This window comes from Octopus bimaculoides, chromosome 23 (assembly GCF_046866305.1).
Source record: "Octopus bimaculoides isolate indiv1 chromosome 23, ASM4686630v1, whole genome shotgun sequence".
Taxonomy (NCBI): domain Eukaryota; kingdom Metazoa; phylum Mollusca; class Cephalopoda; order Octopoda; family Octopodidae; genus Octopus; species Octopus bimaculoides.
Window position 1 is genome coordinate 34,908,841 of NC_142950.1, and position 25,000 is coordinate 34,933,840.

Below are 25,000 nucleotides of genomic sequence, written 5' to 3' on the forward strand. Positions count from 1 at the left end.
TGCCGATTTATCGAAAACGGTTGCTCAAAATACAATCGATCGAAAATATTTGCTCGAAAAAAAAAATAGTAATAATAATAATTGATCGAAGTAATAGATACTCGAATTGACAATTAATCGAATATTCGAAATACGGCGAACAGTTTGAAGTGAAAGGGTTTTAACGTTACATTTTATAGGAATAAAGTGTTTTTAATAAAATGTTATTCAAAGTATAATTTCGTGCTATGGACACATACACACACACACACAGTGTGTGTATTGTGTGATGTTTATGTTTACAGTCTAAAACACCGGTTTTTACACTAACTGTCAAAACCACACACACACACATAAACTACTATATTTTTTGAATGAAACGCGGCTATATTCTAATATTCTACCTCGATCAGTTGTTTTGTTTTAAGTCTGGTACATATTCTATAGTTCACTTTTGCTGCACTACTAAGTTATAGTGACATAAACAAACCAACAGCAGTCGACAAGCAATGTGGGGGGCAGACACAGACACAAACATACATAAATACGCATACGTGCATATCATCATCATCAACATCATTATCATTTAACATTCATCCATTTTCCATGCTGGCATGGGTTGGACGGTTTGACAGGAACTGGTAATCCAGCATTTATCTGTTTTGGTATGGTTTTTAAAGCCGAATGCCCTTACTAACGCCAACCACCTTACAGAGTGTAGTGGGTGCTTTGTACATGGTACCAGCATGGGTCCTTTTCATATATCACCAGCAGAAGATTTTTGCACATGACACCGGCACAGGTGATTTTTGCAGTACACTCTGTAAGGTGGTTGGTGTAAGTAAGGGCATTCGGCTTTAGAAACTATACCAAAACAGATAAATGGTGCCTGATGCAGCTAGCTGGCTTGCCAGTTCCTGTCAAACCGTCCAACCCATGCCAGCACGGAAAATGGATGGATGTTAAATGGTAATGATGTTGATGATGATGATATGCATGTGTGCGTGTGTATGTGTGTTTGGATGCTTTTTGTGTGGCGGCACCAGCATGGGTGTTTCTCTACATAGCACCAACACGGGTATATTTTGGCGTCTTTTAGTTTCTTATTTCTTTATTGCCCACAAGGGGCTAAACATAGAGGGGACAAACAAGGACAGACAATGGGATTAAGTCGATTACATCAACCCCAGTGCGTGACTGGTACTTAATTTATCAACCCCGAAAGGATGAAAGGCAAAGTCAATTTTGGTAGAATTTGAACTCAGAACCTCAAGGTAGACAAAATGCTGCTAAGCATTTTGCCCAGCATGCTAACGATTCTGCTAGCTTGCTGCCTTTGTTATTATTACAATTAAGGTAAGGTGGGGCATTGGCAGAGTCATTAGCATGCCGGACAAACTGCTTAGTGGTATTTTGCCTGTCACTACATTCTGAGTTCAAATTCTGCCAAGGTCAACTTTACTTTTTATCCTTCCAGGGTTGATAAATTAAGTACCAGTTGGGTACTGGGGATCAATGTAATCAACTATCCCCCTCCCCCAAATTTCAGGCCTTGTGCCAATAACGGAAAGGCTTATTACAATCAAGGTAACGAACTGGCAAAATCGCTATGGCGCTGGGAAAAAATGCTTAGCACCATTTCTTCCATTTCTTCTCAGTTCAAATTTTGCTGGGGCCAACTTTGCTTTTCGTCCTTTCAGGGCCAATAAAATAAGTACCAGTGTTCCACCTGGCTTCACGTAATCGACTTTCCCCCCTCCCCTCGAATCACTGGCCTCTGGCCAACGTCTGAGACCATTATTTGTATTATCAAAACAATGAGTTGGCAGACAAAATGCTTAGCAGAATTTCTTCCAGCTCTTTATGTCGAATCTAAATGCCACCAAGGTGAACTTTACCTTTCAAACACCCAGGGTCAAAGTAATTGATTTACTCCTTCCCCAAAAATTGCTGGCTTTGTGCCAAAATTTGAAACCATTATCATTATTATTTTTATTATTATTATTACTAATTTATTGAATAGCTTCATTTGATTCCAATACCATTTGTCACCAATTTAATGGAAATAATTATAGTTTGTCTGTATAAAAAAGTTTGGAAACTTGTGTGAAATTCTTCCTTTTATTTATTATTTATTTTGCATACTCAGTATTGTCTGACAGTGGAAGATTACTGGCAGTGGTAAATGTGACTCACTATCTTCCTATATGTGGAGGCATGTGGTTTAGAGGTGAGTGTGTTCCACTGATGATTGTAAGGTTGTGGTTTCAATTCCAGAATAGAGCAGAACATTGTGTTCTTAAGCAAAATATTTTGTTTCATATTATCCTTGTCCACTCTGCTGGTAAAAATGAGTAATCTTGTGATGTGAGTGGAATATATACACCACAAAATCCAGAAAATGGATCCACAGGATCTGGAAAAGGGCCTTATCAATGTATGGCTCAGGCTTTATGAACCTATAACTCTGTCTGGAGCAAAGTGGGGCTGGACTTAGGTTCTTGGGGATGGAACGCAAATCTTTAATTCATGCACTACAAATGGTAAGAAATATCTGGGATTATAAAAGTCTGCAACACCTTCTTAAGATTTAAAGGATGATGACCAAAATAAGATGCTTCCTTTCACAGACTTGCTAATGAGTAGGGGACCAGTCAAAAGTAATTCTAAATCAAAAAGGAGAAAGGGGACTACATACATACATATATACATTTATATATATACATGTGTGTGTGTTTGTGTGAGCATATATATGCATACATGTATAAGGGGGTTTCTTATCATTTTGCTTTACCAAATCCACCCACATGGCCTTTCATTGGCCCCAGTCTATCGCAGAAGACACTCGCCAAAGGTGCTTTGCTGTGGGACTGAACCCATAACCATGTAGTTGGGAAGCTAACTTTACAATCACAGAGATATGTCAGTACATATGTAGTATGTGTCTATCTATCTGTCTATCTATCCATCCATCCATCTATCTATCTATCTATCTATCTATCTATCTATCTTCCTCGCAATTTTGTTATATTTAAAATTAATTGACAGAAACACAAAGCATCTCAGAATAAATACAGTAACAAAAGGGTTAAGTATTATGGAAGTATAAGAAATTAATTAAACATAGATTTTAACGAGAAAATCTTGTATGGACCCCCCCAAGGCTCATATGGATCCCCCAAGGGTCAAATGGATCTCAGGTGAAAACCCCTGATCTAAGCAAAAACAGGGCTGTTTCTCTGATTCTGTGGCATACATATCATGCCTGGATGGGGGGACATCTTCCTGTTGCAGTCTTCCTTGCTTTAGACAGTTGAGTGGATTGGAGCAACATAGAATGAAGTGTTTTGCTCAAGAACATAATGCATCACCTGGTCCAGGAATTGAAATCACAGTCTTATGATCATGAGACAAACATCCTGACCACCAAGCCACCACACACAAATACACACACACATACAACCACATATATAAAATATAAAGAAAGGGAAGGGGTATAAAATTACTGTTACTTATTTCACCAGTTGATATCCATATCAGACTAGACATTATGCCCCTATATATATTTATTTTTCTTTATTGCCCACCAGGGGCTAAACATAGAGGGGATAAACAAAGACAGACGAAGGGATTAAGTCGATTACATCGACCCCCAGTGAGAAAATAGTACTTATTTAATCAACCCCGAAAGGATGAAAGGCAAAATCAACCTTGGCGGAATTTGAACTCAGAACGTTGCGGCAGATGAAATACCTCTTAGCATTTCGCCCGGTGTGCTACCAATTCTGTCAGCTCGCTTCCCCCCCCCCCCCCCTCACCTACACACACACACATTAATATATTATACACACACACTGGTTGTTTCATGCTGCTCTCCCCTCTCCTGTTTCGCGACCACGGCGTGATATGTGCAAATGATCGATGGATCATTTGCACATGTTCGATAGATCCAGACCCGCCTTTTTAAGTTACACAGAAATACAAAGAATATTATAACGTATTCTCGTTTGAAATTATCGTTTTATTTACACATCTTGAACGATGCCACGTCCTCAACTACCTCCGTTTATTAAAGATTGGCAGGTAAACGTAAGCAATACAAAACCTCACTGAACAAATGTACAGGTGGGTGAGTGGCTGGTTGGCTGATGGTGTGACTGGACGATTGTAAGCGGATAGTGTTACATGAGAAAGATATAAGAAGCACGCGAAGATTAACAAGCATGCCGCCAAATAGCGATGTTGTCGTTTAGCCCCAGGTTAATCTTAATTGAGTAAGTCGACTTATGATAAAAGAAACCGTGCAGATAAATCTGAGACCTCGTTATCGTGCCTGACCTTCTCTAAGACGGCACGATACGGCATGGTTTTGAGCTATTACTAGCAGGATGTGCGACCATATATAGGCTCAGTCGCTGGCTCGGTAAACATTAATGGTAAGCGGTGACATTATGTGTGCGTTTGCATTTGTACACACACACACACTCTAAAGGAGAATTTGAACAGTTATAGCTTTGTATTATCCAGCAGTATATTACTGGTTATAGCATATGACTGGCCAGTTATATGCCAAAACCAGGAATATACTATTGAACAATGTCTATCTATCTATCTATCTATCTATCTACCTATCTATCTATCTACCTATCTATCTATCTACCTACCTATCTATCTATCTATCTATCTATCAATGTGTGTGTATGCGTGCGCGTGTATAGTCTCGAGTTCTCGCATCATAGATGGGTCGGTCTCTTCCCTGAGTTTCTCTGCCTTAGGGTGCTCTGATCCCTCTGCGGGTCTCAAGTTATTTTTACTCACATCCTTGTATATCACTTTGGAATCTACTCCGATTTCTCCCACCTCCAGACACCTGTTAATAAAATAGTCTTCTTTACAAGCAAGTTTTCTCTGTTCTTTGCTCATACCCAAACCAGCAGCGGTCCCACTGTGTCAATATCTCTTCCATGTTGAGGAACTTAGCTCTCCTCGGTAGATGGTGTCTCCAATCGACTCGGCATACTTACACAAGGGTGATTCAACTGACTTCGTTTCATAACTTCCAGAAAAATGAATATTTTTTTATGAAATTTTCTATATATACTTTTCAGATGGTGTAGATGACTATTATATCGGAATTTAATAATAATAATGATAATAAAAATAAATTGCGGGTGCACACATACACACATATTGACACACGTCGTATGAATTTTTCAAAATTTCAAATTTTTGTACATATGTATGTGACGTGTGTCGTCAGTATGTATTTGCACGCGCCCAACGATTATTATCATCATTATTTACATTAAATTCCGATGTAATCAGAATCTACACCATCTGAAAGGTATTTGTAGAGAATTTTATTAAAAAAAACAAAAATAACCATTTCTTTGAAAGTTATGAGCGAAGTTGGACAGGCGGGGCACACTTGTGTAGGTATGCTTATATATATATATATATATATATATATATATATATATATATATATATATGTGTGTGTGTATGTATGTATGTATGTATGTATATGTATTTATGAGTGTGTATGCGCGCGAGCTTGAGGCCGGTAGAAACAGCTGACACTTTCCAGGTGCCATGATTTCATATTCTAACATTAAAAAAAAGAAAAAAAGGTGTTTCTTCTACTCATTGCCGATCACAATGAAAACCCCCGAGGTGGAATTACCAGGCGCGACTTGCCTGGAATCTAGACCAAACTATTTCCAAGGCCCCAATCTTTGATGACGCGGCACACAGCCTTCCGTGTACACGCGGCGCGTATTTATATAGTGTATTGTCGTTGCTTCGCCCCATATCAGGTCTGATCTATAATATCTATGCTCAAAGACGTTTCAACCATAACCATTCTTGTTTTTTATTCAGACCTTGTGCAACTAAGAATACACTAGCCAATGTGACTTTTTTTTTTAAAGACGGCAGTGCCGTAATTTAAGAGAGATTTGGCTGTTATTTCTAGTGAATCGTGCGATCACGTTTAGGCTCTCCCCCCCCCCCCTTTCGTTGGATCTGAGGGTTGTAAGTATTGTTTCGTCAGGCTTTGGATCAAAAGCGTGTGTATATATTTTTCTTAAATAAGACATTGCATTTAGGACTGTTAATATCTAATGTCCTTTTTTTAGCTTAAAGTCTAAAATTTGAAGAGATTTGTATGCTATTTCTAGCAAACGAATCTACCATATAGGAGCTACCTCGTCTACGTTGGGCACCACTCTTTATCATGGCTTCTCCTCTCACTCATCCTCTATTACAATCCTTATATCTCCCCCTCTCTATATATAAATAAACACAGAGATATATATATACATGTCCTCTCTCTTTCTTTCTACACATGTCCTCTCTCTCTCTTCTCCCTCTCTATTCTTTCTCTTTCTCTCTTCCTCTTTCCTCCAACCACGTCTCTCACCCCCTTTCTCCCTGCTTAGATCTGTCACTCACCTCAGATGTTTCGTGGGTCGTGGGGCCCAAACACACCAACGTTGGCTGGCTTCGTGCGTGTTTTCCTTTTAGTTTATTATTTTGGTTAAAGGCGATGTCCCACACAAGCTGCATATCCACGCGTCCATTGGCTTCCAAACTCTCCTCCACTTCTTCAAGGTAACCACCATATCGTCAACCTAACCAGCAATGATATTTCTAATTTACGATTGTTGTTATTGACAATCATAAAAGTTTTCTCACCGCTGCTTGTAATCATAATGATAACGTTTTCGTTTTGTTTCTTTTCTTTTACGATCTCTTCCATCAACACATACATACACACACACACAAACATATATGTTTACACACGCGCATACTTGTACACATATGTGTATTTGTATATGTGAATGTGTGTGATTACACACGCGCGCATACACATACTCAAATCAGTGATTGTGTTTGTGTGTATGGTCTCGGAAACGGGTGGGGGCCGCTGTTGCTGCTGACACCGACGGCTCTAAATATGTACGGTGACACAGTTTCCTCGTACACCGTGTTTGTATATTTCGTTGCTCGCATGTGTGTGCACAGATGTGTGCGTGTGTGTATCTATCTATCTATCTATATATATATATATATATATAGAGAGAGAGAGAGAGAGAGAGAGAGAGAGAGGCATGCGTGTTCGTGTATGTGCGTGCACCAATATTGATAAATAAAGTAAATAGATCTGTGTCTCTATTGCATTATGCATTTATTGGCGTAAATGAATGCCTGCTAGTAGAGATCAATGTTACTTCTATAAATGTGACCACACTGGAATATATACTATAAATATATACGATATATAGACACTGGAAGCTGGTGATTGACGAAGTCGCTACTCGGAGTTTCCCGCGTCTATGCGTTCTTTCAGGTGACAAAATATATTACCGATGTGTGTATGCATACATACAAACGTGTGTGTGTGTGTGTGTGTGTGTGTGTAATATACATACATATATATATATATATATATATATATATATATATATATATATATATATATATATATATATATAATATAGAAGTTAACTTTCATCCAGTTCCGGCGTACCCTTGCATATATGATCGGTATCTCCAGGGCTGACGTTGACTCAACCCTGGCATGGTCGATCCATATGGCATGTTCCGCTACTCAACGAACTCCCTCCCGTGCGTCCTTCTTACTAAACGGACACCTCTAAATAGGTCCGGACACCTCTAAATAGAACATGGCGTTATAACCTAAATTCCTATATAATTCCACTACTCCATGGTCCAGCTGTCATGGGTATCGAAGCAGAAATCTTAGGGTTTAGTGTAATTGAAAAGTTTGGATACTGGGTCGTCATTTAAATTTGCTGAGAAGGTCGCTATTGACACTGCTATCACTTATCAACTACTCAAGACAAACTTAATCATAATGGATATAGACAGACTGTTGCTCTAAACGTAGAAGATACACCTACAGAATCTCACAAAAACTGTGTCAGCTTTTCAAACTGCATGAAAGGCTGCCCATCAACAAATGAAACGACCAGGGAGCAGTTATTTCAAGCCCAGGTCATCCTACTCAGCAATGACTCACCTGCTAACTGACCACATATAAGCTCCACAAATACCATTCTTTACATATGCAATACAGATGCACCAACCATAAAGGAAGTGCGCGGGATTATTGCACAATCTGAAGAAGGATCCAGTTAAAAGTGTTCCACACATGAAGATCTTCAAACCTGTTCTATCTTGGCTCCATGGCTACTCCTTGTGATCACTTGGTCTGGAACATGGAATCTCTTCTACAAGACTGGAATGATGTAGTTCTTAGTTTCTTTAAGAAGAGTGATAAACCAATCCCACCTAAGGCGTACTAAAACGGACAGCAGATGGACATCTAGGAGTCATGACTCAGATGTGGCCCAATCCCCCTTAGAGTGTCAGGAGCTAAAGGCCGAAACACTTGCCTAAAGGGGGTTTCTCCTCTAAGGACCACCTGCTGTTTCGCTCTCCCGGAGTTTCTTTCCACTTATACTAGCCAACATGTTATATTCAAACAATATTTTTATAACTAACTTGCAAAAATGGTTTCTGCAGAATATTGATGGTTAAAACATTTGTGTCACAGCAAGCTGGTCTTAACATTTTAGTAGCTCACCCCTGTATGTGTGTATGTGTACATATATCTATATATGTGTGTATGCATACATCTATATATATATATATATATATATATATATATATATATATACACATACACACACACACACACACTGACACACATACATGAATATACATCCATGTTGTTTTTATATATATACCCAAACATGTTGATGTATCCTCAAAAATAACCCTCATTAATTAATTCTCCCCTTACAGCTTTGCTGTGTTAATTACTCATTTAATTAACGACTTGTTTTATTCATTTCTGCTGATTGGAATGCAATTAGAGAACATTAGGATCACCATTACACCACCGCCATCACCATCGCCACCCCCACTCCACCCATCATTACCCCCCTCCGCCGTCATTGTTGCCCATGACAACAACAACTACCATCACCTTCCGCCCCCCCCCCCCACACACACACATTGCCTCTAATAGTCACCTACAACATCAACTACTGTTTAAGCTGCCACTATTACCACCACCACTCCTGCTACCAATACACTGTCACTGCTGCTACAACTTAGGCTGCCTACTACTACTACTACTACTACTGCTGTTGCTGCTTTGTATGTCCCTTCCTACAATCACCATTCTGCTTAACACTATTGTTAAATCGACCACTGCTGCCATCTGTGTCAATTACTGCCATCTATGTCAACTGTTGTCATTTGAGTCAACTGCCCGTCAACTGATCTGCATCAAGTCAACTACCACCTTCACATTCTGATGTGGGGGTCACTCAACCTGCTAGATATAGCAGCCAAATCTCTTTGAAATCCCTAGCTTGATGCAGTACTGTCCTCGGCCATGACAATGATTTCACTTGAAATGAAATTTAGAAGTTTATTCTTTCTGTGAGGCCCCGTACAAAACAATCCGCAGCCCTGTATCGATGCATTACTTGGTAGTTGGGGGTCCCCCCTGCTCTTCATTATCACCCTAACTGCTTGAAAAAGCAGGCAGATCTCCCTCAAGTCACACCACCTCAGTAACTTAACCCTTTTGAGACACATGGTGTTTTGGTATGTGTAGCCAAAAAGACCGAAATTTTTTTTTACTTTTAAGATAAATTAACTGAAAGCAAAAGAGAGGTAAGGAAATGGGTGGGAGAGTGAGGGAGAAAAAGTAAATAATGATTTGTCAGAGAGAGAGAGAGAGAGAGTACTAAGGGTAGGCGGGAGTGGAGAGGTAGTGGTAGTAGTGGAAGAGGAGGGGGGGGAGAAAGAATTGGTTCTGGGTGAGTTGAGTGAGAGAAGTAGAAAAGAATAAAGGTTGAAATAATGGTGAAAGAGAGAGAGAGAGCAAGAACATTAGAAAGTTAGAAAGGGTGGGAGAGGTGAGTAGAGAGAGAGAGAGAGGAAGAAAGAAGTGAGAGGGTGTATTGTTTGTATATGAATGAGAAGGGGGTGATGAAGAAGTGAGACAGAGAGGAAACATGGCTAATGTAAAAGATATTTCATCAGATTTCAATTAACAATTTAATTAATCAGCTTGATTATTAATAGGGCTGGCTATTTTACATCTGAGGCGTGTTGTCTATCTGGTGGTAGTTTGGGACTCTTGTGCTGTTGCTGTGTGTTGCTGGTGGTGGTGGTGGTGGTGGTGGTTATGGTCTGATGTTGGAAGATGATGGTTATGCAGTTGTTGTTTTGTGGCGGTGTGAGCGAGTGCTTCTAAGAAAGAAATTCGGACACGGCCGGCCATGGGCAAGAACATCCATGGAAAAAGCTTAATAACCTCTGGACCAGCAAAAGTGTCCGGAGGAATTAATAACCTCTGGACCAGCAAAAGTGTCCGGAGGAATTTGAACTCAGAACATAAAATACCAACAAAACACTGCTAAGCATTTCGCGCGGCATAATAATGTTTCTGCCAGCTCTCTGCCTTGGACCCCAGGATACTGAAAGGTCTGTCAGCTTAACATGCTGACCAACCCCCCCACCACCACCACCACCAGTCCTTCTTTTGCGGACCACATGCTGGGAACCACTACTCTATACCTTTAATCTCTCACCAACTGGCACAAAGCCATCACCCCCACGCCCTCCACCTGACCCCGCCTCAGTACTACTCTCCCCACTCCCAGCTGAGGAGTTTGGTCTTGCAAATTGCTCAGTGACCCTGTCAGTGCTGGTGCCATGTAAAAAAAGCACCTTTTGCAAAGGGGTTTCTTTCTTTGCTCCTCTCTCTCTCCCTCTCCCTCCCTCTGCCCCCTTTCTCTTCCTCTCTCTATAAATCTATATTTCTCCTCTCTCTATCTTTCTCTCTCCCTTTATCTTTCTATCTATTCCCCATCTCTCTCTATCTCTCTCTCTCTCTCTCTCTCTCTCTCTCTCCCTATCTATCTGTCTATTCCCCCTATCTCTCAATTTCCTAGCCCAGCTGTAAAATCTCATTGTTGCCCCTACACTGATGTAATTGCCCATACATACAAATACAAGTACTTGCTCTGTAGCCTTACAGATAAATCTAAGCGTTTGCATCTCTAGCAAACTAGTTTTTAACACTGTACCAATTTTACTGCCCTCTTACACACATCATGTATCCACTTTCAATCAAACACCATTTCTTCATTGCAAACCCACTTCTACCTACATACAGCAGGTATTTGTCTTTAGCTGAACCAGTTTTACTGCACCAACCCAGAAGTGTCATGTAAACAATGATGATTGTGTGTGTGTGTGTGAAAGAGAGAGACACACACACACACGCACATGTATATCTATAGAGTGTTTGAAGTGGTGTACACACACACACACACACTTCTTATGTCAAGTTATGATAAAAACAGTTTAACATGGAACCGAAGATATCATTCAATACTTTGCAGAGTTCAGATTATATATATATATATATATATATATATATATATATATATATATATATATATATATATATATATATATATATATATATATATATATGTATATATATATATATATATATATATATGTATATATATATATATATATATATATATATATATGTATATATATATATATATGTATATATATATATATATATACAGGGTGCGGACTGTATTTGAGGACAGATTTATAGTTTTAAAATTGCTTATGTAATCTGAAATATTATCAGTTTTATTTAGTTTTTTTCAGCGGTCAACGTACAAACAAACAAACTTTACTTTTTATAAGAATATAGATAGAAGATAGATAATATATATATATTTAAACCATCCTGTCTATCAATTATATACTCATATAATGATGCAACGACTGTTTGTGTATATATATATAGCGTCATCCCATAGATAATGTGGTTTTTTTACAATTGTATGAACTAAAAGTCGGAGAGGGATGGGATAAACTACCTGCATCAACTTGCTATAAAAGCAGGTAGTAATTTTACCTTGTACTTATTCTTAGTGCAAGTTTTCAAGAGTGCAGTTCGATTTTAACAGTTATTTTTTCAAAGCTATAATGAAAGTGACAAAGGAACATATTCAGCATATTTTGCTTTATGAGTTCAATAAAGGCAACAACGCAACAGAAAGTGTGAGGAATATCAATGCAGTATATGGCGATTGGACAATAAGCGTAAACCAGTGTCAATGGTAGTTCCAAAAGTTCCAAGCCAGAAACTACAGCCTAGATGAACCTCATCCTGGAAAATCTGTAGAGCTTGACAAGGACATCTTGCAAACCCTGGTGGAACAAAATCCCATCATAACTGTTGAGGAACTAACAGAGAAGTTTAGTCTGAATGGGAAACGTTACCCCACCCACCATATTCACCAGATATTGTCCCCATCTGATTATCATTTATTCCACAGTCACATATAGAACCTGAAACATTAAAACGTTAATTAATAAAAAAAAACTAAAATATAAACCATTACAAGTCAGAATAAACATAAAACGATGTTTTATGGGGTGTCTATTTACTTCTGTCATGTCTGTGTATATATGCACGCACACATACATGACATACCTCAATAATACTCACCTGTTCACTGGTTATATAAATACCTGTTTCAACAGTTTCACTTAACGAGAACTGACTCGCTCACCTGTCTCCTCATCACCCCACTGTTATCTTTCTCCTTTTTCTCGTCACCCACTTTCTAGTTTTACTTTTTCTCTTACTTCTCTCTTTCTTTATTTATTTGCCTTTTCTCTTCTATTCTCATTTTCTTCCTCTTTTTCTATTTTATATTTCTACATTTTGATTTTCCTTGTTTCTTGGTTTCTTTTTTCGTTTGTTTTAGTTTTCATTATCTTTCTTTCCTTTTTCATTTTTCTTTTTTTTTTTTCCTATATCATCGCCATCATCATGGAATACTATTCTCAATATTTGTGATGATGCAGTTCTCCCATTGAACATTGCCATCACAGACTACACACAGAACAAAAACCAACCCTCCTCCTTTCCCAAGCATTCACTGGAATAGGAATGATATGCATGATATTTGATAAGTTCTGTCTAAATAAATGCCTAGTCCACTACATAAATATTGTGCCCACTTTCTCTGTTTCTGTCTCTACCATTCTCTATTCTTACTATAACACTAAATTCATCCTGCTTACATCCACACTTTACATGCAGTTATCTGACTCCTTCTTCTACAAATCAGTGAAAATGATCATTACTCTTAAATGTATGTGGCGGGGGTCAGTACATACGTTGCTGAAATATAACTAAATAATCACAAGAATTGATGCTGTGACTATAGCTGTGGAAATATGTATGTGTGCCAAGGGCTGCTACTTAAGTCCTTTTTGTTTTTAGTGTTGAAGGGTTGATAGATAAATCAGCCCCTTGATAAGACGTGGTTTATTGCAGGCTATGTAAAATGAACTGTTCTGTCCTAATACACAATTCAGTGACTACAGTGGATTTGAACTCAGACTGTTGATGTAATAACACCTTACCCACTTGGCCCTGCCATCATAGAGAGTGTTATTTCAAGAAACTGGATATTATTTCACTTCTCTGCACAACAGAGTAGAAAAGAATATACCATGCTTGAGAATATCTGTCAAGCTAAGTGAGATCATAGTCGTGGCCAATGCCAGAGCTTTGCAACTGGCACCCATGCTGATGGCACGTAAAAAGCACCCACTACACTCTTGGAATGGTTGGTGTCAGGAAGGACATCCAGCTGTAGAAACCTTGCCAAACCAGATTGGAACCTGATGCAGCTCCCCAGCTTATCAGTTTTCAGTCAATCTGTCCAACCCATGCCAGCATGGAAAACAGACGTTAAATGATGATAATGATGATGATGATGAAATTTGGTGCATGCCTGATATGCCCTTGAATATAGTACCAATATAGACACCCAAACTCTAATTTATCTTATCATTAATAAAAAGGTAGAGCATAACAAGCCTAGAGTAAGGAATTCCATTAATAGTTGAGGGATCTTCTGGTATTTGTCAGTTTGTGGGTCACTCTATTTAATTTCATACCAGCTCATTCACGCTCTATTTCATCATACTTGTTCTCTATTTCATCACGTTAGACACTATTTCATCACACCCGTTAATAGTATCGTCATACTATTTAGCTATTTCATAACACTATGCATTATTGCATCAACCAAACACATTCACTGCACAGCACTCAGTTCTACATCAGCCGCTTCATTCATCAGTATTAGACAATAATGCAAGCACTTCAGACGTACTCCAGAGTCCTCTCTACTAACAACTTCTGTAGCACCACTACTACTCCAGCTATGATACTACAGGCCACGGTAACATAGCAAGGATAACTTGAAGCAGTGGAAATATGGTATAGTTTATTATCATTGTAATATAATCGAGATTAATTGCATGCTTTGTTTTTCACAATGGTTATGTGTGTGTGGGTTTGTTTATGTGTTTATGTTTAAATACATAACTACCTATGATGATTTATTTATACTTATATCTGTATATATATATGTGTGTATATATTTATTTATTTATATTTACTTATATATATATATATATATATATATATATTTTTTTTTTTTAAGTTTCAGCTTGGAGCTGCGGCCATGGATGAATTCTTTTACAAGAATTTATCAAGTAGCTAGCGTGAAAAAAAAACTCATAAGGGGAAAAATCCATCATTTATTCCCAAGATATATATATTTCTTTATATATTTTATATATTTATATAAGGGCATTATATATATATAAGGGCATTATATATATATATAAGGGCATTATATATATATATATATATATATGTAGTTTTATTTATTTATTTATATTTACTGATTAGTGGTTGTAATGACCGTCTAACGGATAATAGCATCTGTTGTTCCTATCGGTGTCAGTTACCTGTGCTATCCAGGGGCATGGCACACTATGCTGACAGAGGTTCAGGTAACAACAGAATAAACAAAAGTTTATCAGGAATCGAATTTAAATGATCAGGAAATGGAGCAAAATTTTGATCAACAAAAAAAAAAAAAAAAATTGACCAACATCGGTTGATTACTTTTCAATTCAAAACATGACATAACATTTAAATTTATATATATATATATTTATTTATATTCATTTATTTTTATTTACTTATATATATATATATATATATATATATATATATATATATATATATATATATATATATATATATATATATATATATATATATATATGTTTTTATATGTATATGTATATATAGATATATATTCACAGAGAGAGAGAGAGAGAGAGGTATGTATATATGTAAGGATTGAGTAAACCTTTGGAATCAGTGCTACAGCATGGTCGCTGTCCAATGAATGAACCCAGTGAAAGAATATATGTGTTTATACAACTGCACAATGCACACCCGTGCACTCATATAATCAACTCAAACACACATAATCACATACTAAGCAACTCATACACACACACGCAACAGAATACAGCACACATAAACACACAGCAGAGTACACATACACACACACACACATGCACACAAACCAGCAAACACACTTACACACAAGCCAACATTCGCAAACACATACATACTCACGCGCATGACACACCTACATGGAAACCAACATACGAAAACACACACACACACACACACACTTCTGTAAACGTACTGTTTTGTTTACCAATAGTTGATGCAAACAAAAACCTAGCGTGTTGGGTAAACAAACTAATTCTGTTTAGTGCCTACTAAACACTACTATAATTTACTGACAATCCACTCACCACTAACCTGTCTGGACTTTTTCTAATTCTGCTACTATCTGGGTCACTTTACCCTGTTACCTTGCTGTGTGTTTGTGTGTGGGTGATACAACCCGGTAAGCAGGGTACTGTCTCTTGCGTGTTATACTATTTTGTAGTCATACTATACATTTTGTGGCTATTGTACAAGGTACCATATCCTAATTGTCATTGTATGCTCTACAAAACACACATGCACGACATTGATTTTCGAAAACCTCTGGTCCCGGAGCCTTCCTGGGTTATTGATTCAGCCAAACACAGGGGATCGTCACAAACTAGATCAGGGGTTCTCAACCATTTTGTATCTATAGACCCCTTTGATTGCTATTTTATATTCTGGTGGACCCTCATAGCCATTCGATGTTTGAAAACTCCTTTCAGAATTCCTATTTTGTTTGTCACACACTAACTTGTGCAGGTTGAACAATGCAGAATGTGAGAGAAAGAAACCCAGCTAATTCTTGCAATACATACCAATACAGACATCTAAAGCAGGGGTTCTCAACCATTCTATTATCTATGGACCCTTTTGATTGCTGTTTTATTCTGGTAGACCCCCCCCCCCATAGCCATTCAATGTTTAAAAACCAATTTTATGATGATGATGATGATGATTTAAATGCTTGAATTTATATTGTATTTTCATTTTTTTTACCTTCAGGAACTCCCGGTGAATATTTTAAAATTATCAAGAATTTGTATATTCAATATATGCACATGAAAGAAACAGCACCAGAAGATACAGCGGTTAAACCAAAATAGACAAAAAAAAAAAAGAAGAAAGGGATATAGTTTCTATGCCCCTTTTTTGTTTTTTCCCCCCAATACTACTTCAGACTAATTTTTGAAGGATCTGGACAAAGGCTCTTATAATAGAGAGTAAAGGGTATCTTATATTCTGATTTGATGAATCAGGGTTTCAATTCCTGGTCGGAGCCAAATAGTTACATTGTCAACATCACCAACGTAGTTGCAAAAAGGCTGAGGCATAAACGTCACAACACATCAGTCTACCTGGTTCTAGGAGGCATAAGATTTACTGCAAACCTTTGACTATTCTACCGGGACACCTCTTCGGTTAGAATTTGTTCTCCAATTGCTACAACAACAACAACAGTAGCAATATAAGCGGCAGTAACCATGGCTACTGCAGTGGAAACATTGCAGACGCCAACAGACGACATGGCCAACGGAACCAATCTTTTTGCTCCTGATGATATGGACACCGAGATGTCAGCACTGACCTCAAAGGTAAAGAATCTCACCCCCCTTTTTTTTTCTCTGCTTTGCTTGTTTCCTTTTCTCGCTTCACTTTACATGTTATTCTAACATTCTGATGTTCCACTGTTCTGCTATTCTGAAATTCTGTCATACTGTCACTACTACCCATCCATTAATACTTGCTTTCAATGGACGAGTGGTCGGTCAGTCAGTCTGGTTTGAAAGGCCATCATACAAGCAGTGCTGGGTCTATTGGCTGACTGCTATAGTAGAGCAATACTAAAAGTGGGTTATCATTTCTGCAGTGGTTCTAGTCGTTGGGGGTTGTCACGGGGATTGGCAACTGATTCTTGACTCTGTTGCGACCTACCGACTTTGACTCAGATGTCACTGCCATTGGTGACCATAGTAACTGCAACAGTTGGTGTAAAGGAGATGCAGCTCTCGTTGGCAACCTCATAGGCCACAGGGACTGTACTGCCCAATTATTTCAGTCGGCTGATCTTAAAGGGGGTTGCTTGTTGTGTTTAGATCTCAAACACCCATGGAGGGAGTTTTTACCTAGTTATCACTTGGATAATCTCAGTTGATTGAAGTTGTTTTTTACCTCACTGTATTACATATGTGAAGACCCTATTGTGCGTGTATTGAGTACTTAAGGAGGCCACGTATTCATCTCTTCAGTAAGGGATCTGCTCCTGTCCTTCTGTCATACTTTCACACTCCTCAATACTATTTCCCCACTCAGCCGGGGGGGGGGGGGGGGGCTGGATTCTGTCTTGGTACCTCACCAGTGCTGATGCCATGAAACAAACATCCAGAAAAATGGGTCTCCAGTTTGGGAGTTCCAGGGTCTTGAGGACTATGGAACAAAACAACCCCTTAGCCACTGTTGTTCCCAGGTATATTTTGGCCTGGAGTAAATAGCACCTGTCAGGGTCCTAGCCGTGTTGGCAAACAATCTTTACTACAAAGTACTGTTGCTGAATATCTCTCGTTTTGAGATTTAAAAATAGTAATTTTCTGATAAATATCCACTTCAAATTATTTTCCTCTGAACCAACCAAGTTAAGCTGGATTACCACAGTCACATGGTGTGTTACAAGTTGTTGTCATGGTAACAATGTATACGTGTAAATTTCTGTTCCGCTCAATGATTGCCTCCCTTGTTGTCTTTCTCTTTCCACTAGATGGCTCTTGTGAGTCCAACCAGTGAAGAGTATGATTCCCTTGCCGAGATAATCAAGGCCCGAGTTGAAGAGGGGCAAGGGGAGAACATCTACGTTATAGGCATTGGTGGTAAGTATCTTTGGACGTTCTTGTCTTGGCTATGACTTTAAACTGCGTCTGGGGGTGGGGCTCCGATTTGGGAATTCCAGGGTCTTGAGGAATTAAGGAACAAAACAACCCCTTAGTAACTGTTGTTCCCAGGTCTATTCCGGCCTGGAGTGATAGCACCCATCAGGGTCCTGGCCATGGGTTAAATTGCATGTAACCACCTGAGCCAGAATTATGTTGAAATCATGGAATGAAGCATGGTGGATGCGAAACCTTTTGGCGAATGAATCTTATTGAATCAATAGCAAATAAGACCAGGTGCTGAGCAGATGAACAAACAAACTGTCGATGGCCAGGATCATCCAGTTCAGTAAGCAAACTGCTGCTGTCATCTGTTGTCATGGTGAGCACAGATGAGATGCCTCATCATTCGATCGGAACATTTGGTGTGGAAGGGTATCTCCTCTTCAGCAAAAGACCTATTCCTGTCCCTCTATATTACGCTTAGCACAAACCCATTTTCCTCAATATTACATCCAACCACACTAAGTTAAAGGATCTTGTCTTGTGAGTTTTTCGGTGACCTCACGCATGCAAGCGCCATGCAAAAAGCGCCCAGTACACTCTGTAAAGAGGTTAGTATTAGGAAGATAAACCAGTTTATATTCTAAAGGATTAAGCTGGGATTCACAATATAGCAAATTAGAACAGAAGGTTTTAATTTAAATACAAATAATTTTAAATAATCAGTTTTGTGTCACAGAATCAGAGGTGGTCTCAGATGGATCGGTATAGAGAGGATTTCTCTGGCGTTCTGTCTTCTATTCTCTGACTAAGCTCTGATTTCTCCTGCTGAATTTCCAAATGTGTTCCTAATCTTTCAGAGGGAGATAAACCAGGATTAAAAGATGAAGATCTCGAAGCATCAGTTGCCACTCTACAGAGTATAGCCCAGTCCCTGGGTTTGGAGTGTGTCTGCCTGCGTGTGAGGCAGGCAGAAAAGGGGAAAGTGTCAGAGTTCCTTCTACGAAAGAAAGTGGCCCAGCAGGATTTTATGGAAATAAGGTGGATATTTCTTCATTTATATTTATGTTTAGGTCTTTTTATATGCTTATTATAGGTGTGGCTGTGTGGTTAGAAGTTTGCTTCCCAACCACATGGGTGCGGGTTCAATTACGCCTTTTATGATTTTAGTTATGTGTTTTAATTCTATGGTTAATGTTGTTATTGGTTTGACATACAAACACATGTTGTAACGGAGTAATAGTATGTGTATTCTAGGTGTAACACACAAATGCATGTTATGACAAGCTGAATATAATTTTGTGTGTGTGTGTGTGTGTGTTATGTCAGGTCACTCTTGAGCACTACTGGTAACACGTAAAGCAGAACAATTTGTTGCATGGTTGAGTCGTCAGCAACTAAACTGGCATCCCCACCAAGTTTGCTTGGTGGGGAGGGTGATTTTGAACAGCCTGAAAGAAACCTATCGTACGTGTGTGCGTGTGTCTTTATTTTTGTCCTCCATCTCTGCTTGACAACCAGTGCTGGTTTGTTTACATCCTCGTTACTTAGTGTTTCAGCAGAAGAGACTGATAGAATAAGTACTAGGCTAAAAAGAAAACAAATTAGTCATGGGATCGATTTCTTGGATCACAAAAAAACCCTTCCAGGCAGTGTCCCAGTATGGCCATAATCAAATAACTGATACAAGTAAAAAAGAAAAAATGAAATGTATTAAGTTTATCGCTGAAAAATAAAACGTTTAGTTTTCCCCATCTTCTCACCAACTTCTTCATTGTTTTCCCAACAGGGTTGCCGTGGTGGGTAATGTGGACGCCGGCAAGAGCACCCTTCTAGGTGTACTCACCCATGGAGAACTTGACAACGGGCGTGGCATTGCACGTCAGAAGCTGTTCCGACACAAACACGAAATGGTGTCTGGTCGTACAAGCAGTGTTGGAAACGATATTTTAGGCTTCGATGTTGCCGGCAACGTTGTCAATAAACCCGAACATGGGAACCTCGATTGGATAAAGATCTGTGAACAGTCCTCAAAGGTAAGATACCTCCCAAGGATATTTGCTACCTCTTTACTTGCTATGTGGGTTGTTGTTGTTGTTGTTGTTGTTGTTGGGGAGTGGTGGGAGTAGAATGACAGAACCATTTGAGCAACAGACAAAATGCCTTTCTGGTATTTGGTTACAGTCTTTATGTTCTGAGTTCAAACCCTGCCAAGATTGACCTTTATCTTTCAACCTTCCGGGGGGTCGGTTAATTAAAACTACGAGTCAAGTATGATTTAAATCACCAGATGATCCTCTGCAACTTGTGACCTCATCCAAAAGCAACAAAAAAGGGTGTGTCCCTGGAATGTTTATGTTTAGACTGCTCCTTCCCTACAAACACACACACACGCACACACTCATTGATTTGATATACATACACAGACACAAACGCACTGACTCATTCACACACACACACACTCAAATGTCACGAAGGTCAGATTTGACTTTCATTACTTTCAGAGTACCAGTCACATACTGAACACAATGTAATCAGCTAGCCCCCTACCCCCTTTCCAAAATTCCAGGCCTTGTGCCTATGGTAGAAAGAATCATTATTATTATTATTATTATTATTATTATTATTATTATTATTATTATTATCATTACTATTATCGAGTGAGAGAAGGTGGTGAGCTGGCAGAATTGTTGGCATGTTGGACGAAATGCTTACCGGTTTTTCGCCTGTGCTATGTTCTGAGTTCAAATTCTGTCAAGGTCAGCTTTGCCTTTCATCTTTTTGGGGTCGATGAATTAAGAACCAGCTGAGTACAAGGGTCAATGTAATCGACTTACCCTTCCCCACAAAATTTCAGGCCTTTTGCCTGTAGTGGAAAGGATTATTATTGAGGGAGAGAGCAGCACATGCCATCAAAGTGACACTGGGGTAAAATATACGAAGCCCAGTATACCCATCATGACTACCTGTCTGATAAGGGTACACCAGGCACATGCATCACGACCATATGTGCACGACATGGTGATCTCATATCAAGATAAACAGTGCATGACCTTGCAGGTGGGGCCCAGTTAGAATTTTCTTCAGGTCGAGTAGCCCATCCCCCCCCCCTCAAAAGATCTATTATTCTATTATTATTGACCGCTTGTTTCTATATTTCAGGTGATCACTTTTATAGATTTAGCTGGACATGAGAAATATCTGAAGACCACAGTATTTGGAATGACAGGGCATGCGCCAGACTTTGCTATGCTCATGGTAATTCTTATATTCTTAACTTCTTATTGTCCCCAGAATGTCCAGCCATGTGTATATATATTATTGTGTGTATATATTATCTGTGTGTATATTTATATGTGTATATTTCATGTGTGTATATATTATTTGTGTGTATATTTATCTGTGTATATTTTATCTGTGTGTATATTTTATCTGTGTATATATTATCTGTGTGTTTATTTATCTATGCATATTTTATCTGTGCATATATCATCTGTGTATATATTATCTGTCTGTATATTTATCTGTGTGTATATATTGTGTATATTTTATCTGTGTATATATTGTGTATATATTATCTGTGTGTATATTTATCTGTGTATACATTATCTGTGTTCATATTTATACATGTGGAAGTTTCTAGAAACTTCTTCTGCAGTCAATGTAATAAATTGATTGTCCCCGTTGTCTCTGCAGATTGGTGCCAACGCTGGGGTGGTAGGAATGACCAAGGAACATCTCCGACTAGCACTGGCCCTCAATGTCCCAGTGTTCGTCGTTGTGACCAAGATTGACATGTGCCCACCCAACGTGATGCAGGACACCATGAAACTGTTACAGCGTATGCTCAAGTCCTCTGGTTGCCGGAAGATTCCAGTTTTAGTTCAGAACAAAGACAATGTTGTTTGTACAGCCACCAACTTCACATCTGAGAGGTAAATATCAACGAAAAGACTTCACTGTGGGCTTCACTAAAAATCTCATTGAAAATGTTATATGTTATGTGGGTTTCTCTTCTGTTTTGAATGATTTAAACTTTTCCTCTGAGGAAGGAACTAGTTTCTAACAAAGATACAAAGCTCCATCTTTGGAATGTAGATGACAAAAACATTTCTTTCAGTCATTCGCTAGCACAGAATTTTGTCAGTGAACAAGTCACGGTCTCAAAGCGACAAAAATACTTTGGCAAATTAAATTTAAATGTTGAAGTGAATCTAACAGTTTTTGTGTGTTTCTTACTTGACTAGCTCCCATGCCGGTGGCACTTAAAAAGCACTATTCGAGCGAGGTCATTGACAGTGCTGCCTGATTGGCCCTCGTGCCGGTGGCACATAAAATGTTGGAGTGGTTGGCGTTAGGAAGGGCATCCAGCTGTAGAAACCCTGCCAGAATAGATTGGTGCCCAGTTCATCCTCCTGGCTCGCCAGTCCTCAGTCAAACCGTCCAACCCATGCCAGCATGGAAAGCAGACATTAAACGACGATGATGATGATGATGATGATATTACCCGCTCCAGATTCACACACTTATTGTAGTGGTCCTTCAGTTTTTCTAAGCCCTGTAAAAGAACTCAGAAGGTTGGGCCTCTAACCAGGCCTTTCGCGATAACCTTGAAGCTGGGAATTTCCAGAACTGCCTTGTATGTTTGTGTGTGTGTATTGCTGTGCATATATGGTTATCAGATTGCAGCACTTGTGTGAGATGCATGTATAAATGCATATTTCTGTACATAGAAGGTATGTTGGCACAAGTGCCTTTCACTGTTGGGGCCACTTAACCCAATTCGACTCAAGTGAAACCACTTGAACACTTGATTGTGTGGTTCTATTGAGACATCTTTGCCTGCTACTGGGTTATTTGTAAACTGTCATCTTTTAATTGATGGCAAAATATAAATCCATTTTGAATCCCACCACAAACGAAACTACTACAAGAATTATTGTGTGTGTGTGTGTGTGTGCATGCATTAAAATTCATCATCATCATCTTCGTTTAACATCCGCTTTCCATGCTAGCATGGGTTAGACGATTTGACTGAGGACTGGTGAAACCGGATGGCAACACCAGGCTCCAATCTGATCTGGCAGAGTTTCTACAGCTGGATGCCCTTCCTAACACCAACCACTCCGAGAGTGTAGTGGGTGCTTTTACGTGCCACCGGCGCGAGGGCCAGTCAGGCGGTACTGGCAATGGCCATGCTCGAAATGTGTTTATGTTATTTTTATTAAAATACAGATTTTTTTCTGTTATTATATAAGCGTTTTTTTAAATCCATAAATCTATCCTCAACTACCATCTGTATCCTGTATATACAACGAAAGAGAGAAAGAAAGAGGGAGACATTTTATTTGTACACCTAAATACGGACGATTGATGTATTCTTTTTGTTATATTTCCATGTATGGTTCCACAGAATGTGTCCAATATTCCAAGTTTCTAATGTGACTGGTGAAAACCTTGGCTTACTCAAGATGTTTCTAAACCTGTTGTCCACACGACACAAATACGATGTGACGCAGCCAGCTGAATTTCAAATTGATGATACGTTCTCTGTACCTGTAAGTTCTACTCGGCTTTCTTGGCTTTCTTAGCCTCACCCTCTTTATCTCTCTACCTCTCTCTCTCTCTCTCTCTCTCTACCTCCCTCTCTCTCTCTCTCTCTCTCTCTCTCTCTATTTTCCTTTCATATCTTCACTCTATTTTCTTTGTGTATTTCTCTCTTTCTTACTCTCTCTCTTTCTCTCTCTCATTTTCTGTCATTCTTCCTTTCATATCTTCATTATTTCTCTTTGAGTGTCTCACTCCTTTTTCTCTTTCTCTTTCATTCTCTCTCTCTCTCATTTTCTCTCTCCTCCTTTCATGGCTCCACTCAATTTTTTTGGTATATCTCTCCACCTCTCTCTCTCCATTTCTCTCTCTCTCCTTTATTAAATTCCCTTCCTCGGTCCTTCCCTCGCTTTGTCTCTTTCTCTCTCTCCCTCCCTCTCCCTCTCTCTCTCTCACTTCCCCCAATTCTTTCCACTTATCCCCACACACACCTTTCTGCCACATTACCTTCACCTCCCTAACAGAAATCTAACCCTGTCTCTTTTACAGGGAGTTGGCACTGTTGTATCTGGTACCTTACTGAGGGGACTCATCAAACTCAATGACACCATCCTGTTGGGGCCAGATTCCCTCGGACAGTTCCAGAGTATTGTCATCAAAAGTATACATCGCAAGCGCATGCCGGTCAAAGAGGTCCGAGGTGGTCAGACAGCATCGTTTGCCCTAAAGAAGGTCAGTCAGCAGTTGTTGTTGCGTTTGTTGTTATTGTTTATCGTTATTAAGGTGGTAAGACAGCAGAATCGTTAGCACGGCGGGGCAAAATGCTTAGCAGCATTTCACCTGTCTTTATGTTCTGAGTTCAAATTCCACTGAGGTCGACTTTACCTTTCAGCCTTTTGGGGTCGATAAATTAAGTACCAGTGAAACACTGCGGCCAATGTTATCGACCAGTCACCTCCCCCGAGATTTCAGGCCTTGTGCCTTTAGTAGAAACCATTATTTATTGTTGTCACATGTATCTCCAAGCAGTCTTTCAGGTTCAGTTCATGTCATTAAATGTAATTAAAAGCCGGGATGTTATGTCCTGTGCCTGAAAGATTGCTTGGAGACACGTGCCCTTTTATATAATTCTGTCAATTTAATG

General features: G+C 39.1%; 1 protein-coding gene across 2 annotated transcripts in view; it reads left to right on the plus strand.

Moving 5' to 3' along the window:
• The window catches only part of LOC106873733 (GTP-binding protein 1), a 27,016-nt gene that overhangs the window by 745 nt on the left and 1,271 nt on the right, over positions 1-25,000 (plus strand). The window contains exons 1-9 of one of the 2 annotated variants that reach the window (XM_014921221.3): positions 14,225-14,359; positions 16,448-17,037; positions 18,198-18,306; positions 19,170-19,350; positions 20,099-20,345; positions 21,472-21,567; positions 22,006-22,244; positions 23,723-23,867; positions 24,406-24,588. In XM_014921221.3, coding sequence (XP_014776707.1) covers positions 16,927-17,037; positions 18,198-18,306; positions 19,170-19,350; positions 20,099-20,345; positions 21,472-21,567; positions 22,006-22,244; positions 23,723-23,867; positions 24,406-24,588 — 1,311 coding nt within the window. In that variant the 5' untranslated portion in view covers positions 14,225-14,359; positions 16,448-16,926. Of the gene's footprint in view, positions 1-14,224; positions 14,360-16,447; positions 17,038-18,197; positions 18,307-19,169; positions 19,351-20,098; positions 20,346-21,471; positions 21,568-22,005; positions 22,245-23,722; positions 23,868-24,405; positions 24,589-25,000 lie in introns of those variants that run through there. The other variant, XM_014921222.3, reaches the window with a different exon arrangement.